At 27.1% G+C, this 15,986-nt stretch overlaps 5 protein-coding genes across 5 annotated transcripts; 1 reads left to right on the plus strand and 4 right to left on the minus strand.

Annotated features, from left to right (window-relative positions):
* Positions 1 to 1,623: 1,623 nt before the first annotated feature.
* LOC141523908 (uncharacterized) lies at positions 1,624 to 5,136 on the plus strand. The gene is made up of 3 exons (XM_074237480.1): positions 1,624 to 2,711; positions 2,779 to 2,904; positions 3,399 to 5,136. Exons 1-3 carry the CDS (start codon positions 2,559 to 2,561, stop codon positions 4,995 to 4,997), a joined length of 1,878 nt encoding a protein of 625 aa, XP_074093581.1. The 5' UTR covers positions 1,624 to 2,558; the 3' UTR covers positions 4,998 to 5,136.
* On the minus strand, positions 5,010 to 7,535 carry LOC141523911 (ornithine aminotransferase, mitochondrial). Its single transcript, XM_074237483.1, has 4 exons — positions 6,906 to 7,535; positions 6,524 to 6,828; positions 6,248 to 6,448; positions 5,010 to 5,507 (listed from the first exon to the last, which is right to left on the minus strand). The coding sequence occupies exons 1-4, from the start codon at positions 7,285 to 7,287 to the stop codon at positions 5,118 to 5,120; spliced, it is 1,278 nt and encodes a 425-aa protein (XP_074093584.1). The 5' UTR covers positions 7,288 to 7,535; the 3' UTR covers positions 5,010 to 5,117.
* Positions 7,536 to 7,682: 147 nt separating this feature from the next.
* Positions 7,683 to 11,870, minus strand: LOC141523909 (ornithine aminotransferase, mitochondrial-like). Its single transcript, XM_074237481.1, has 3 exons — positions 10,902 to 11,870; positions 9,738 to 10,068; positions 7,683 to 9,569 (listed from the first exon to the last, which is right to left on the minus strand). The coding sequence occupies exons 1-3, from the start codon at positions 11,267 to 11,269 to the stop codon at positions 8,982 to 8,984; spliced, it is 1,287 nt and encodes a 428-aa protein (XP_074093582.1). The 5' UTR covers positions 11,270 to 11,870; the 3' UTR covers positions 7,683 to 8,981.
* Positions 11,871 to 11,893: 23 nt separating this feature from the next.
* On the minus strand, positions 11,894 to 13,939 carry LOC141523910 (putative methyltransferase-like protein 25). Its single transcript, XM_074237482.1, has 3 exons — positions 13,340 to 13,939; positions 12,907 to 13,261; positions 11,894 to 12,258 (listed from the first exon to the last, which is right to left on the minus strand). The coding sequence occupies exons 1-3, from the start codon at positions 13,937 to 13,939 to the stop codon at positions 11,927 to 11,929; spliced, it is 1,287 nt and encodes a 428-aa protein (XP_074093583.1). The 3' UTR covers positions 11,894 to 11,926.
* A 55-nt stretch (positions 13,940 to 13,994) lies between these two features.
* Positions 13,995 to 15,820, minus strand: LOC141523912 (uncharacterized). The gene is made up of 2 exons (XM_074237484.1): positions 15,542 to 15,820; positions 13,995 to 14,407 (listed from the first exon to the last, which is right to left on the minus strand). Exons 1-2 carry the CDS (start codon positions 15,558 to 15,560, stop codon positions 13,995 to 13,997), a joined length of 432 nt encoding a protein of 143 aa, XP_074093585.1. The 5' UTR covers positions 15,561 to 15,820.
* Positions 15,821 to 15,986: the final 166 nt, after the last annotated feature.

Below are 15,986 nucleotides of genomic sequence, written 5' to 3' on the forward strand. Positions count from 1 at the left end.
ACTGAAAAAATTATTACAAAAAAATAAAAAAAAAATTTTCAATTGCAAAAAAACTTGAAAAACAATGCATGAAATTTTTTAAAAATATTTTTTAGTTTTAATTTAATAATTAAAAGAAAATCAAAAAATTAAAAACGTCGGCTTACTTTAGTATTATAATTTTTACATGAAGTTGTTTTCGTAAGCTCAGAAGAATACATTTTAATGACACTGAAGTTGACAATAATAATAAAATTAGCCGACATTTATGATTTTTATATTTCATTCAGTTTATCATATTATAACTATATTTTTAAAAAATTGCACTTACAGTTTTCGAAGTTTTTAACAAATAAAAGAATTTTTTTTAAATTTTTATGACATCTGTCACTTGACAATTTTTAAATTTTATTTAACAAAAAGATTATGAAAATAAAGTTAGCCGACATTTCAAAATTTTTAGAAATTTTTTGTTGAAAAAATTTCAATTAAATAATTAAAAAAAATTTTTACCTGTAAAAAACTTGAAAAACTACAATTGTAATTTTTTAGAAATATCTTTTTAGTTGTAATTTAATTAATTAAAAATATTCAGACGTCTGCTAACTTCAGTGTCATAAAAGATTTGTCCCAAAAAATTATTTTAAAAGTTATAAAATTATTATAAAAAAAATTTCACATGTAAAAATTAATGAAAATTACAAGTGAAAATTTTTAGAAGCATTTTTTTATTATAATTGATTTGTTACAAAAATTTCTAAAATTGACAGCTGACGGCTAACTTCAGTATTGTAAATTTTAACTAAAGACTGGATATGATAAACTATATTGCAGCGCCATCTAGCGACGTAAAATTAAACTTGTCAGCTATATTTTTTTTATTGTCGTTACCATTGTGGAGTATTGGGAAATCCTCCACTTGAATACGCCACCTGGCGAATCAAATATGAACTACTCTATGCAGGTCGAGTATAAACAGCTAATGTCATATAATATGCCGAAGCTGTAATTAAAAATTGTTGAAATTCTTTTTAAAATGTTAAGTAATTAATTATTGTCTATAAGCTTAGTTACTATTGAAAATAAGATCAACTTTAACACTTGACCAAAAATTTGTAATCATTGAGTTTCCTCTACGAGAAAATAAAAATAAAACTTTCTGCTGCGTATATGGGTGTAATAGCAAGTCATGACAATAAAGTTAGCCGATATCTAAAAGTTTTTAGAATTTCTTTCATTAAAAAATTAATTGAAAAAATTTCACATGTAGAAAGTTTTATAAACTATACGTGCAATTTTGTAAAAATATTTTTTTATTCTAATTTAATTGATAAAAAAATCTAAAATTGTTGAATGTCGACTAATTTTAATGTCATTAGCAAGTCTAGTAAGAACAATACAGTTTGATTTTATACTTTTCCTCCGGCAAATTCTAGTTCTGTGGTGATAAAAATAAATTTGGTGAAGATGAAGTTATAAACCGTCGATTAGCTTGGAAAATGCATTAAAAATCTGAAATGAAGTTACACAGCCCAAGAGAGTGTCCATTACATTTCATCAAAAATGACTTTATACCAATTAACATAAATATTGTTGTAATCACAAAAACAGTAATTATAAGCTGTGAATTTTAAAATACAATGTAATACGATAGGCTTACATTGCTTAAATAACTTAATAAATATTTTTGTAAAATTAAGAATCGTAATTATAGTTGCAATGTTATAACTACAGTAATAAAAATAAGTTACATGAATAATTTTTAAATAATTAAGAATTTTTATGACTGGGCTTAGTACTTGCAAATTCATGATGCTGAAAGGGACAGACATCTGTCAATTTTTAGGTTTTTTTAATAAACAGATTCTTACAAGAAAAACAAAAAATAAAAAAAAATTAACATATAGAAGTTTTAAAGAACTGAAAGTGAAACATTTCTAAAATATATTTTTTGTCTTAATTTAATTCTTTAATAAAATAAAAATTTGACACGTTATCTGCTGATTTCAGTATCATGCAAATTCACAAATTTCTTTAATTGAGATTTTTATTAATTATTTAATTTCTATTAAAAACTCGATTCTAATAAAACTTGTAAATACATGATTCAATATAAAAACACGGCAGCTGATTTAAAAAAGCGTCTTAAAGTAGTAACTGCTTCTGCCGCAAGGAGAAGCCACGCCCCCGGCTGATTTCCCAATGGTGACACTCCGAATTTAATTGTTTACATTAATTTACATGAAACACAAAATAAATATTGACAAGTATTTGATAATGTTTTCAGTATTTAATAATGATACTGAAGTTAGCTGTCAGCTGTCAATTTAAAAAATTTTTACAACAAATCAATTATAATAAAAAAATGCTTCTAAAAATTTTCACTTGTAATTTTTATTAATTTTCACATGTGTAATTTTTTAATTAAGTTTTTTTCATAATAAATTAATTGCCATAAAATTCTAAAAAAATTTTTAATGTCTGTGAACTTCAATGTCACATTCCATTCAGCAATTTTAATAAAAAAATTTTCACTCCGTAAAATATCTTAACCAAAAATTGTATGTAAAATTTCAACAATGTTTATTGTTACAAAACAAATAGATAGTGAAAATATCAGTAAACTATGTCGAACTTGTTTAAGAGAAGATGGAAAAAAAATGATTTGTCTGTTTGTTGGTCCAGCTGAGACGTCACTCGCTGCGAAATTACGATCTTTGTCTTGTTTAGAGGTAATATAATTTTTTAATAACAAAAGCAATTAATAAAATTGCTAATAAATTATTAACATTGATTCAGGTGTGGCAGGGAGATGGATTGCCGGAAAAATTATGCGACCGCTGTGTGACAAGAGCAGAGTCAGCTCTTTTATTTCGAGAGCAGTGTCGAGCGGCTGACAGAGCATTGCGACAAGCAGCAGCACGGGTAATTTTATTAATCTATTCTAAAAAAATAATTATACAATGACACTGAAGTTAGTATACGTCTAAAAATTTTTTAATTTTTTTATTAATTAAATTACAACTAAAAAGATATTTCTAAAAAATTACACTTATAGTTTTTCAAGTTTTTTACCGATGAAATTTTTTCTTTAATTATTTAATTTAAATTTTTTATGAAAATTAATTTAGCAGACATTTAATCATTTTAAGAATTTTTTTAACAAATAAATTATTGCAAAAGAAAATTAGAAAAAATAAATTGACATGTAAAAATTTTAAGAAATTAAAAATGCAATTTTTTTAAAAGTAATTTTTCAAAACAAATTTTTTTGTTAAAAAAAAAATTAAAAATTGGCCAAGACTGCAAACTTAAATTTCATAATTTTTTCAATAAAAAATTTCTAAAAATTTTGAAATGTCGGCTAACTTAATTTTAATATTATACATATGTTTATTAACTTTGATTATTATCAACAGGTTTCAGGACTCGCAAATTATACTACTGTATCAGGTTGCAAGTTGTATCAGCAGAATCACGGATTAACTCCAATTGAAAGCTCTCAGAAAACACTAAAATGCAGCGACTGTGGTGCTGTGTTTATGAACTATCAGGAATTACAAACTCACAGTCGCTTACACAATCCTTTTGGTCAAGAGGCGGGTTCTCTTTCGCACATGCATATCGTTGAAGCACAAAATCCGTACTTTAATTCAGATACTTCAATTTCTTCGTCGGTAATTGACAATAATCATGAATCAATTATAAATTTAAGTAGACCCAGCCCATTGCCAGCAGCAGAATTATCAAGAAAAAATGACAGACCAGCATGCGCTCTTCATTGCTCTCTCTGTAACCACACATTTCCTGACAGAAATCAGTTGATCAGTCACAATTTATCTCACTGTGCTAATAACGAAGACACTTCTTGCGACAGCATAGAAATTGGAGATGATTCTAATCCGATTGCGGAAAATTTGAGTTTCCAAGCGATTGATCTTGCTTATCCGCGACATAATCCATCAATTGACTTCAACTATTCCGAAAATTTAAACCTTGCGTCAGCTGATCCAACAACTAACAATTTAGTCAGTACAAATTTGGAGATACAAAATTCTTCCTCTAATTTATCAGATCACATAATTTCCTTCCCGAGATTTTCTGATCAACTTAACGATCAAGCTCTGAACAATGAGGAAAATTTAGCAAGTAATGGGAATTTGCCTGTACAAATAAATTCTGAACACGAGGTTGATAAAAAACACAAATGCTTGACATGCAATAAAACTTTTGCGCAAAAGTCGAAATTAAAAACTCACGAATTGTCCCATACTGGCGAGAAACCATTTCGATGTGTCAATTGTGACAAAGCTTACACTTCAAAGAGTAAATTAAACGCTCATGTGAGATTACACACGGGATCTAACGTTCATCGGTGTGATGTTTGTCAAAAAACTTTTTCTTATCCTTCTTATTTGGTAGAACATTTAAAAACTCATAGTATTAATAATTCAAATGTTAATAATAAAAATGAGATTAAAAATAATGGAAATGCTGATTTGAATTCAGAAAAATTTGAGTGTTCAATTTGTGGTAAAAAATTTCGTATAAAAAAAAATTTACGGCTGCATTTGAAACTACACAGTGGAAAAGATTTATTTAACTGTGAAATTTGTGATAAAGTATTTAGTCAAAAATATAATCTTAAAGTTCATATGAGAATTCACAAGCGAATAAAAATCCACAAGTGCGAGTATTGCAGCAAGTCTTTCAGTGAAAAGGGTAATTACAAAGAACACTTGAGAATACACACAAAAGTTAAGCCATTTGTGTGTAAATTATGCAATAAAGCTTTTTCACAATCTAGTCACTTAAAAAATCATGAAGCTTCTCATGACAATCAACGACCTTATCAGTGTCGATTGTGCGGTAAATGGTTTAAACTGTCATCACATTTGAAAAGACACGTTAATTTACATACTTCAGTTAAAAACTTCAAATGTATGCAGTGTGATCAAATGTTTACTCAGGCCTTCAGTCTTAAAAGACATTTAAAAAAGCATAATGATGTTACTTAATTTTTTTTTTATTGCATACAATTGTTAAAAATTTTTTAACTACATTTTTAAGCAGAATATAAATTTTTATAAGAAGAAAAAAATATTTTTCTAATCAAAGAAAAATTTTTTTTTCAGTATTTAATAATTAAGCAAAGTATTTTTAATAATTTCAAGTCCTTCTCTAAGTTGATCCTCTTTGATAACCAAAGGCGGAGAAATTCTTAAAAATTGTCCATGAGCGGGTCGCGACAGTACACCATTGTCTCTCAGTCTTAAGCAAACATCCCACCCATTTGCAAACTCTTTATTAATTTGGATTCCACAAAGTAATCCCCGTCCTCTGAATTCACTAGCAATGTCTTTTGGAATCTTCTCCAACTCTTCTTTAACTATTTTTCCGAGTCTTGCAGCATTTTCCGCGAGTTTTTCTTCTTCAAGGATTTTAACCGCCTCTAGAGCTACGGCACAAGCCAAAGGACCTCCTCCAAATGTACTTCCATGGGAACCAGCGTCCAGGTGAGAAGTTATCTATTATTTAAAGTAAGTAAAATCTTAATATTAAATTACATGTTCTATATTATTGAGAATTTCAAGGTTTCATTTCATTCTCACTGATAGTCAATTTATTATGATAAGTATTTCTCGTGAAATATTGACATTTTTAAAGACATAAGCTCATCCCGATGTTACACTCATTGAGACCTTTCATTTGAATACCCACATCATTTTTTCATATATACATATATATATAAATATATAAAATATATGAAAAATTGATGTGGGTACTCAAATGAAAGCTCTTACCGAGTGTTACATTGGGATGAGGTTATATCTTTAAAAATGTCAATATTTAAGAAAGTAAAGCGCAATTTAACAAGATATAAGATACATAATTAAGAAATGACCTTGTATCTTGTGAACTATTGATATTTTTAAAGATATAAGCTCATCCCGATGTTACACTCATGAAGACCTTTCATTTGAATACCCACATCATTTTTTTATATATTTATATATATTATATATATATGTAAATATGAAAAATGTATGTGGGTACTCAAATGAAAGCTCTTGATGAGTGTTACATCGATATGAGTTTGTATCTTTAAAAACGTCGATAGTTAAAAAAGTACAGTGCAATTTAACAAAAGTCATTATTTAATAAAGCAAAATTTTTGTTTATTTATAGTCCCCAAGTCACAGCTTTCATATAGTGACTGCAAGTTTGCTAGTTTAATTTAACAATTAATAATACTAAACTTATTTACCTCATTAGATGCAAGAGCTCCAGATACTGGGTATATTCCGCCGGAAAGAGCTTTACCCAGAACTAAAATATCAGGTTTTTGGTTCTCATAATCGACAGCTAGTCGGTGCCCAGTTCTACCGAGTCCTGTTTGGACTTCATCAGCAATCCAGAGAACATTGTACTTGGTACATAAATCTCTTACACCTTTCAAGTAACCATCCTACTCAAAAGACAAAAAAATAAGTAAATAAATAAATATATCAAATATTGATATATATTATTTATAAAAAATTACTTTAGGAATTTTAACTCCAGCCTCGCCTTGAATAGGCTCCATCATAAAAGCGCAAACATTGGGATTATTTTTCAAGGCTTCTTCCAGCGCCGTCAAATCATCGTAGGGAATTTTTTCAAAGTTAGGTACAAAAGGTCCAAAGTCCGTGAAACATAAAGGCTCAGTGGAGGCTGAAGCTGCTGCTATTGATCTACCCCAAAAATTATTTTTAGCAAACAATACTGTTGCTTTATCTTTCGGTATTTTCTTAATGCGATAACCCCAGCGCCTCGCTAATTTTATTGATAAATCTCCGGCTTCAACTCCTGCAAATAAAATTTATTTATAGAAATAATATTTTATTTTTAAATTTTAATAAAAAAAAAAAAATTGGATTTTTTACCAGTATTCATCGGGATAAATTTATCAAATCCGAATAGTCGTGTCAAATATTCTCCCAGCTCACCATGCAGCTCCGTAAAAAATGCTCTTGAAACGTGATGTAATTTACCACATTGATCTCTCATTACTTTAACTAATCGTGGATGGCAGTGACCTTGATTGCAGGTCGAAAACCCCGCGAGAAAGTCATAGTATCTTTTATTGTCAATGTCCCACAAAAATGCACCCTCACCTTTAGCTAAAACCACCGGTAAAGGTTTAAAGTGCGGACCGGCAAACTGTTCATCCCGTTTAATTATCTCTTGTTGCGCTGTGCTGATAAATCGGTTTACTTGTTTTGCATCTCGAGATCCCGAAATTATGCAACGCTTCAAAGACTGCATTGTTTTATTTAAACTAGTAATTATATATTTTATTATATTTAAATTCGAATAAATTGTGTGGCCCGAGTTCAATGAGTATCTGAGCTTCTTATTGATAAAGGCTTTTATTTATAGCATTTCCCAAGTATATCTCAATTGTTTATATGAAATTATATTTTCGTAGATAATAAAAGTACAGATTAAGATTACACATTAAACGCATCGAAATTATTGATATTTAAGATATTTAAGATACCCCGATTGATTAAAAAATTTCTTCACCAGGCGCCTGATTGTCAACAGTAATTATCTTTGATCAATATATTTTATCGAAAATTTAAGATTTTATCTTTTGCTTGATTTTTTACAATCTATCAACAATTAGGTTGCTGGATAAATAATAAATAAGTCTTACATCATTTAAAAATATTTATTTATTTATGTATATATTTGAGCGTCGTATTTCATAGATTTGATTGTGGCATTAAAGGGAATAGCCATTGTGAGGATCGAAAAAATAAATGATTTTCGGGAATTTTTTTGACTGAGATAATAAAGGAATTTGGGGATCGGTTTTTTTTTTGTTTTATAAAGTATACATTGAAGATCATTCTTTTAAATTTTGATTAAAAAATATCATATTGTTACAAAGTTATAAGCATTTTTTACGGAGCATTTACCATAAAAAATTTCGTGAAAGAAAAAAATAAAGATCTTGATAGCTTTTTTGCCTTCAAAAGTTGGAATAAATTTTGGCTATCATGTTTTAGCATAAAATTTTTATTTTATCTTTTTTTGATGTTTTTGATATATTTTTTTTTTCAATTGTTCTTAGTAGAATCTTGAATTATATAATTTATTATAATTTTTTCGAAAATTATGATACTCAACTTTTTTTTTTTTTTTAATTTATAAATTTTTTTGAAAATTTGTTAAAATTGTGATAATTAATTTTTTTAAAATTGTTCATTTTTTAATGTATTTTTCGAAAATACAATACAATGCATTGATAGAAAATAATTAAGGATCATTTTAAGCACAATTTTTGCGATAATTTGGAGTTGAAAAATTTTTGGTAAATATTTTCAACTAGTCACAATTTTAATTTTAATTTTTTGAATGAAATTCCTATTTAATTTTTTTCGATATATTAAAAAAAAAAAAAAATGAACAATTAAAAAACAAAATTGATTATCACAATTTTCGAAAAAATTATATAATCCAAGATTCTACTGAGTATAATTCAAATTACACGGGATTTTTTTTTCGGACTATATCGTGTAATCTTACGCAGTATAACTAGAAAAATTACTTGGTCAAATCGGAGATTACACTGAGTATAATCCAAAAATAATTTAGTATAATCTGGATTATATTTGATATTATCTGAAATTTTTTCTCACCACAGATAATACTGATTATAATATAGATACATATTTTTGAATGTATAAAACCTTGATTTAATAAATTTTTTTTTTTTTTTAAATTTCACAGTGGCTATCCCCCTTCATTTTATCATCCTGGTAAAAAAAAAAATAATAGTAATAAATGACCACTCTTAACAGTTCTTGAATTATAAACAACAATACTTTAAAGATGATAGTAGTACCCTAGTCAACTAACAACTTGTTATGAAAATACTTAATAAGATATTCTCTTTAAAAAAATATAAATTTATAAAGAGCAATATACTGAACTGGTAAATGCATGAATGATTAAAGACTAAGAATAACTTTCGACATAATTTCACAGCATTCATGAATTTGTCTCTCAGTAATAACAAGAGGCGGTGCAAGTCGAATTATATGACCATGAGTCGGCTTGGCAAGTAACCCGTGTTCTTTAAATTTCAGGCAAATATCCATAGCGTCAAATTTTTTATCAATTACAATTGCGTTGAGGAGACCTTTGCCCCTCACCAAAGTCACAATATCTTTAGGTAATTTATTCAACTCCTCTCGCAGAATCACGCCAAGTTTTTGGGCATTCTCGGCTAATTTTTCTTCTTCCAGTACTTTTACCGCTTCCAGGGCGATCCGACACCCCAGAGGATTTCCACCGTAAGTGGAGCCGTGTTCTCCAGGTTGAATACTCAGCATCACTGGGTCGTTGGCCAGCACTCCGGAGACCGGGTAAACGCCACCGCTCAAAGCTTTTCCTAGAATTAAAATATCTGGCTTGACATTTTCATGATCAACAGCTAGACGTTTTCCAGTTCTTCCTAGCCCTGTTTGTACTTCATCAGCAATCCACAATACATTGTACTTTGTACACAACTCTCTTACACTTTTTAGATAACCGTCCTGCAATTAATAAAAAAATTAAATTCCAAGCAAATGATAAATTACTAGATAAATATTTAATAAGATATGAAATTTTTGATAAGAATATTAAAATTCCGTGCAATTATTATCAATTTTGAGATAAAATAATTTTTAAATTGCATAAAATATAATTATTTAATTTCTTACTTTAGGAACAACGACACCAGCTTCACCTTGAATTGGTTCAACCATAAAAGCACACACGTGAGGATCCTTGAGTTTTTTCTCAAGTGAAATTAAATCATTGTAAGAAACTATCTCAAATCCAGACATAAATGGACCAAACCCGGAGTAACAAGTCGGATCAGTGCTAGAAGATACTGCACTCAAAGTTCTTCCCCAGAAATTATTCTCAGCGAATATTATCTTAGCACTATTGTCTGGAATTTTTTTGACTTTGTAAGCCCACTTACGAGCTAATTTACAAGCTGTTTCACCTCCTTCGACTCCAGTATTCATCGGTAGCCATTTATCATACCTGTTACAAAATAAATCAATTAGTAATTAGGTAAAAAAAACCCAGTCATTGACACTTCCAATTTTATTCTAATTAAAAAAATAAAAAGCCGACTGAACCTTCTTTATCAAAGTTTTCTCAGGGCTAATTGATGTCGCTAGCAGCTTTGAGTTTTTTTAATTGTTAATAACAAATTGAAATTTTCTATTTAAATCGACTTTTCTCGATAAATTTTTAAATAAATAAATAAAAATGTTCTCAAAAAACCAATTATCTAAAAATTTATAACTCAAAAATTATATTTACTAATTTATCAGAGTTGATTTGTTTTTTTTTTTTTTTTTTTTTTTTTTTTTTTTTAATTCAAACAAAATTGCAAGTGTCAATAACTGGGTCTTTTATCTTATTACTAATTGATTTATTTTGGAACAGGTATGATAATTAAAAAAAAAAAAAAAAACAAATCAACTCTGATAAATTAGTAAATATAATTTTTGAATTATAAATTTTAAGATAATTGGTTTTTTGAGAACATTTTGTTTTTTTAGTTAGAATAAAATTGCAAGTGTCAAAAAACTAGGCCAGTATCAAAAACTGGGACTTTTACTTTAAATTAAATGAAAATAAAGTTAGCCGACATTTCAAAATTTTTAGAAATTTTTTTTTTTTTAATTTCACTTAAAAAATTAAAAAAAAAAAATTGTCACATGTAAAAAACTTGAAAAAATATAAGTGCAATTTTTTATAAATTTCTTTTTAGTTGTAATTTAATTAAAGAAATTTTTAGACGTCTGCTAACTTCAGTTTCATTAAATTGATTGTAGAAAAATTTGGAAAAAAAAAAAAAAACTTACCCAAACAATTTTGTTATAAATTCCTCAAACTCGCCAAGAACATCCGAGTAAAAAGCCCGTGAAGTCAAAGTTAACTTTTTACCTTGCTCTAGCATGGCTTTGTAAATTCTTGGGTGACAATGTCCTTGATTAACTGCCGAATAAGCGCTCAAAAAATCATAATAGCGCTTACCCTCCATATCCCACATAAAAACACCTTCTCCTCGGCACAGCGCAACAGGTAGCGGATGATAATTGTGAGCACCATATTTGTCTTCGCGGTCAAACACTTGTTGCGATGTAATACTTCGTTTTAAATTTAATTGAACTATTTTTAAATTATTTCCGTACCGTAAGCCAGATTTAAAAGCAGCTACGATAGGTTTCATTTTAAAAATTTATACGTTAAATTTGCAAATCCCGTTTAATTAACAGCTCAACATATTATAATTTTATAAATTTATGACTCACTTACAGTTATAAATTTAACTTATTTATTTAACAAGTTTGGATAACGATAAGTAGTGAATTGAAGAGTAAATTTAGTACAGATTTATTACAACGGTTACGAGAGAACTGATGCATCCCCGGTGGTATTGTTTGGTTATTGATTATTTCTCTTTTGTGTATTCCCAGCTGAAAAAGGCCGGTATTTTCACCGTTAAGATATCGTATCGCAACTATTTATCTATTTACTGGAAAAAGGAAATGTAAAAATGAAAAAGGTTGCGTCATACTTGTGTATTATGTATTTAAACTTAAAGAAAAACTTCTATAGTTGTAGCGAATGTGCAAAAAATTATTTTTAAACTAGTAATAGTCACAGGACCGGTTCTATTTTCGTCCTTTCACTTTGCAAAAAAATTAAAAGTCTCGTCGCGCATTTATAAAAATAATTTCTATTAAATTAAATTGGCGCGCTAAATTTAAAGACTAAAATTTTGTTCAATGATTGGTAATTATATATATATATATATATATATATATATATATATATATATATATATATATATATATATATATATATATATATATTTTTTTTTTAATTACTTTAAAGCAATAATTGCATAGCAACGTGGTGATAATACCGGATCAAAAAGACGTACAACAGATGCTTTAGAGCATTTACCACTCTTTTGTAAATAAATTACCCGGTCTAAAACTAAAGCCGACTCAATTAAAGAAGCTAAATAAACTCTCAAGTATTGAAAAGCATTCATTTTCCATTCTCGATCGGCATAAGCTCGATGTAATTTATCTAAATCTTTAGTAGAAGGAATTTGATTTTGTTCAAGTCCAATTTTCTTCAAAGCCCAAGTTGCGTAAGTGGGAAAGTCTTCTGTAGGAGCACCTCTGCCTACTCTAGAGTTGGGAATCCCTGGAGAAAGAATAATAAATATAAATATTATTTATTATAGTAATATTAATATGATTATAATAAATACTAATACCCTGGCAGTCACTATGTGACTGCCGTGACTTGTCAACTATAAGTAAGTAAAATTTTGCTTTATTAAATAATGACTTTTGTTAAATTGCACTGTACTTTCTTAAATATTGACGCTTTTAAAGATATAAGCTCATTCCGATATTACACTCATCAAGAGCTTTCATTTGAGTACCCACATGCATTTTGATATATTTTTCATATATACATATATATAATATATATATAAATATATGAAAAAATGATGTGGGTATTCAAATGAAAGGTCTTGATGAGTGTAACATCGAGATGAGCTTATATCTTTAAAAATGTCAATACTTCACAAGATACAAGGTCATTTCTTAATCATGTATTTAGAGGTAGAGCATTTTCGAATACAGACTAAAAACTTATCACAATAAATTGACTATCGGTGAGAATAAAATGAAACCTTGAAAAGGCACAACTCCAAGTCAAGACTTTTCCAACGATATCAAATTTAACCATAAAAACCGATTTTATCATATAAATACATTGGCCACAAAATTTTGCTTATTCTCTTAATAATATAAATGATTGTAGTAAATATTACATTTTTACCTAAAGATTGAAAAAGTACTTGAAGTAATGACCGGTAAAATAAAGAAGGAGAATACGGTTCAGATTTTTTAGACACTCTTTCGACTGATTGTTGAGCAAGCATGCGTGCATTTTTCGTGAATTTACAATTTTTAGTTAAACATTCCTCGGTTAAATGATAACAGCATGAAACAACGCAAAGAGTATTAAGACTCGGAGAATTTAAAAATCCTTTTATCATTGCTCCAGCCAATGATCCACAAGTATGTAGTCCAGCAAGAAGATAATTATCCTGACCATTATAGTCTGGAAGTGACGACTTTATTAATTCTGAGTAGTCTGTTGATTCATCTATGTAATTGATTGAATGCTGGACCTGAAATAGAAAAATTAGTTTAAAAAATTGGGCATTTATTTATAACTGATACTTATGACTTTATAAAAATAATACTACCAGAGGATAAGACTTGTGTGTTTTTTTTAATAGTAATTTTTGTCTACTGATTGCACTTTTGTGTCTTGATTCACATGAATCAATAGCAACAACTGGGATTTTGTAATTTTCATACAAACTTGTACCTAGGTAACCCTTACCAGCTCCAACGTCAATTACTAAACTCGAATTTATTTTTGACAAATATCCAATAACTTTTGTCAGAACTTCAATTTCATAATTTTTTTTATCCTTCATAAAGTTTTGTTTTATTTTACTATTATTGTCATTATTTTTGTTACAAAATTCATTCCAGCTGAATTTATTATCAGATAAAATATATAAATCTTCAAGTTTTAAAACATGAGGATTATTTTTTAAGTTTAAATAATTAATTTTCTCAATAAAATTTTTTAATTCACAATTTTCATTTATAAGACTGTAGTCAGTCAAATTATAATTTATTTTTTCCAGTTCTTCTAGCTCGTTTTTCAAAGCGACGGGTAAACATTTTTCCCAAAGATTGTCAGTAATGAAATCAACCAAATGACAATTGATTAAATCTTCGTACTTATCAATAAAAGATAATATTTCGACAAACAATTCATCGTAGCAATCCATTTTAAAATGTTTTGATAGAAGATTATAAAAATATATATAATACAATTTTTTGAAATTAAAAATCGAGTTTTTCAGCTTCTGGGTAAGCTGAATTAATTTTCGCTAGCGAACAAAGTTTCGTAAATTTAACTTTAATATTTTCTAAGCCTTGTTCAATATCAAAAGTTTCATCATTGTCTTTAGGAAACTTCCTGATCTCATCTTTCAATTTCTTGGCTTGTCCCAAAACTTTGGCAGAAAAATTTTTTTCATGCAGACAATATTCAATTACTCCACTGTAGTATCCTAATTGAGCTGCTAAAACACTAGCTCTGTGATATCCCAGATGATAGCCTTTTAATAATTGATTTTTACCCGCTTCAACTCCTTCATAAAAACCAGATTTTTCGGCAATGTCCTCAGCTAGTAGTAAATTTTCAAAAACCTCATTTACATCGACATTGTCATTGTCAGACATGATTGTCTCATCTAGAATAAATAAATAATTTTTAATATTTTGTATAAATAAATTATACTGACGTTAGCTGACAACTGTCATTTTTTTGAACTTATAACAAATCAATAATAATAAAGAAATGCTTCTAAAAATTTTCACCAATTTTTTTCAGTTATGAAAATTAATTTAGCATATGTTTGATAATTATAAGAATTTTTTTAACAAATAAATCGTGGCAAAAAAAAATTGACTTATAGAAATTTAAAAAAATTAAAAATACAATATTTCAAAAATAATTTATTTGTTAAAAAAAATAAAAAATAATCAAGTGACTGCTAACTTTAATGTCATTTTTCAATTATTATTTTTTAAAAATTGCATTTTTTAATTTTTTTTTTTAATTTCTACATGTCAATTTTTTCTTTGCTTTTTTTTTGACCATAATTTATCTATTAAAAAATTCTAAAAATTATTAAATATCTGCTAAATTAATTTTCATTTAATTTTCACACGTGGAATTTTTAATTAAATTTTTTTCATAATTATTATGATACTAAAGTTAGCTGTCAGATGTCAATTTTAAACATTTTTACAACAAATCAATCATAATAACAAAATGCTTCTAAAAATTTTCAGTTGTAATTTTTATTAATTTTCACATATAGAATTTTTTAATTAAATATTTTTCGTAATAATTTAATCGTCATAAAATTCTAAAAAAATTTTTAATGTATCTCAATTTATGAAAATAAAGTTAGCCGACATCTAAAAATTTTTGTAATTTTTTCTATTAAAAAATTATTACAAAAAAATTAAATGAAAATTAAGCTAACTTTATTATTATTGTCAACTTCAGTGTCATTAATAATTTCATTGCTAAAAGATTCCATGACATTAAAGTTAGCAGTCACTTGACAATTTTTTAATTTTTTTTTTAACAAATAAATTTGCTCCAAAAAATTATTTTAAAAAAATTCCATATGTAGTTTTTTGAAATTTCTAAATGTCATTTTTTTGCCATAATTTATTTGTAACAAAAATTCTTAAAATTATCAACTATCAGCTGAGTTAATTTTCATAAAAGTTCTAAAAAAATTTCTAATGTTTGTCAACTTCAGTGTCATATACATAAGAATTTGTTTTTAGTTATTTTTAAATTTTCTTACCTTGTTTAAGATAACGCATTGATGTAATTTTCAATTGGATCTCAATAATTATTAATTATTATTTTTTCAATTAACAATTATTTATTTAGATTCACAAAAATCAACATGTATTTTTTTTTTTAAAGGTTATGTCAACGGACCCGTATCTCCCAGTTGCGGTACCTTTAACCACGTCCTTTATTTTTTATTTATTTTGTATTTTAAATAAAAAAAATTAATTATTCTTTGAATTTTTATAAAACTTTTTGTTTGTTTACAAAAAAATTAATGAAATATCATTTAAATTCAAGTAGTAAAATATTTTTTAAAATTCATTTTGTTAATTTTGACATTGTCATAACAATAAATAAAAATTTCAAAACTAAAATTTATTCAAATTATCATTAAGTGACATCTGTCGGATATTTTGACAGTATTTGCAACAGCAGCGCATCTACTTAAAAAA

Source organism: Cotesia typhae, unplaced genomic scaffold (assembly GCF_013202065.1).
Source record: "Cotesia typhae breed Kobodo isofemale line unplaced genomic scaffold, CoteBio_Ctyphae contig_22, whole genome shotgun sequence".
Classification (NCBI taxonomy): domain Eukaryota; kingdom Metazoa; phylum Arthropoda; class Insecta; order Hymenoptera; family Braconidae; genus Cotesia; species Cotesia typhae.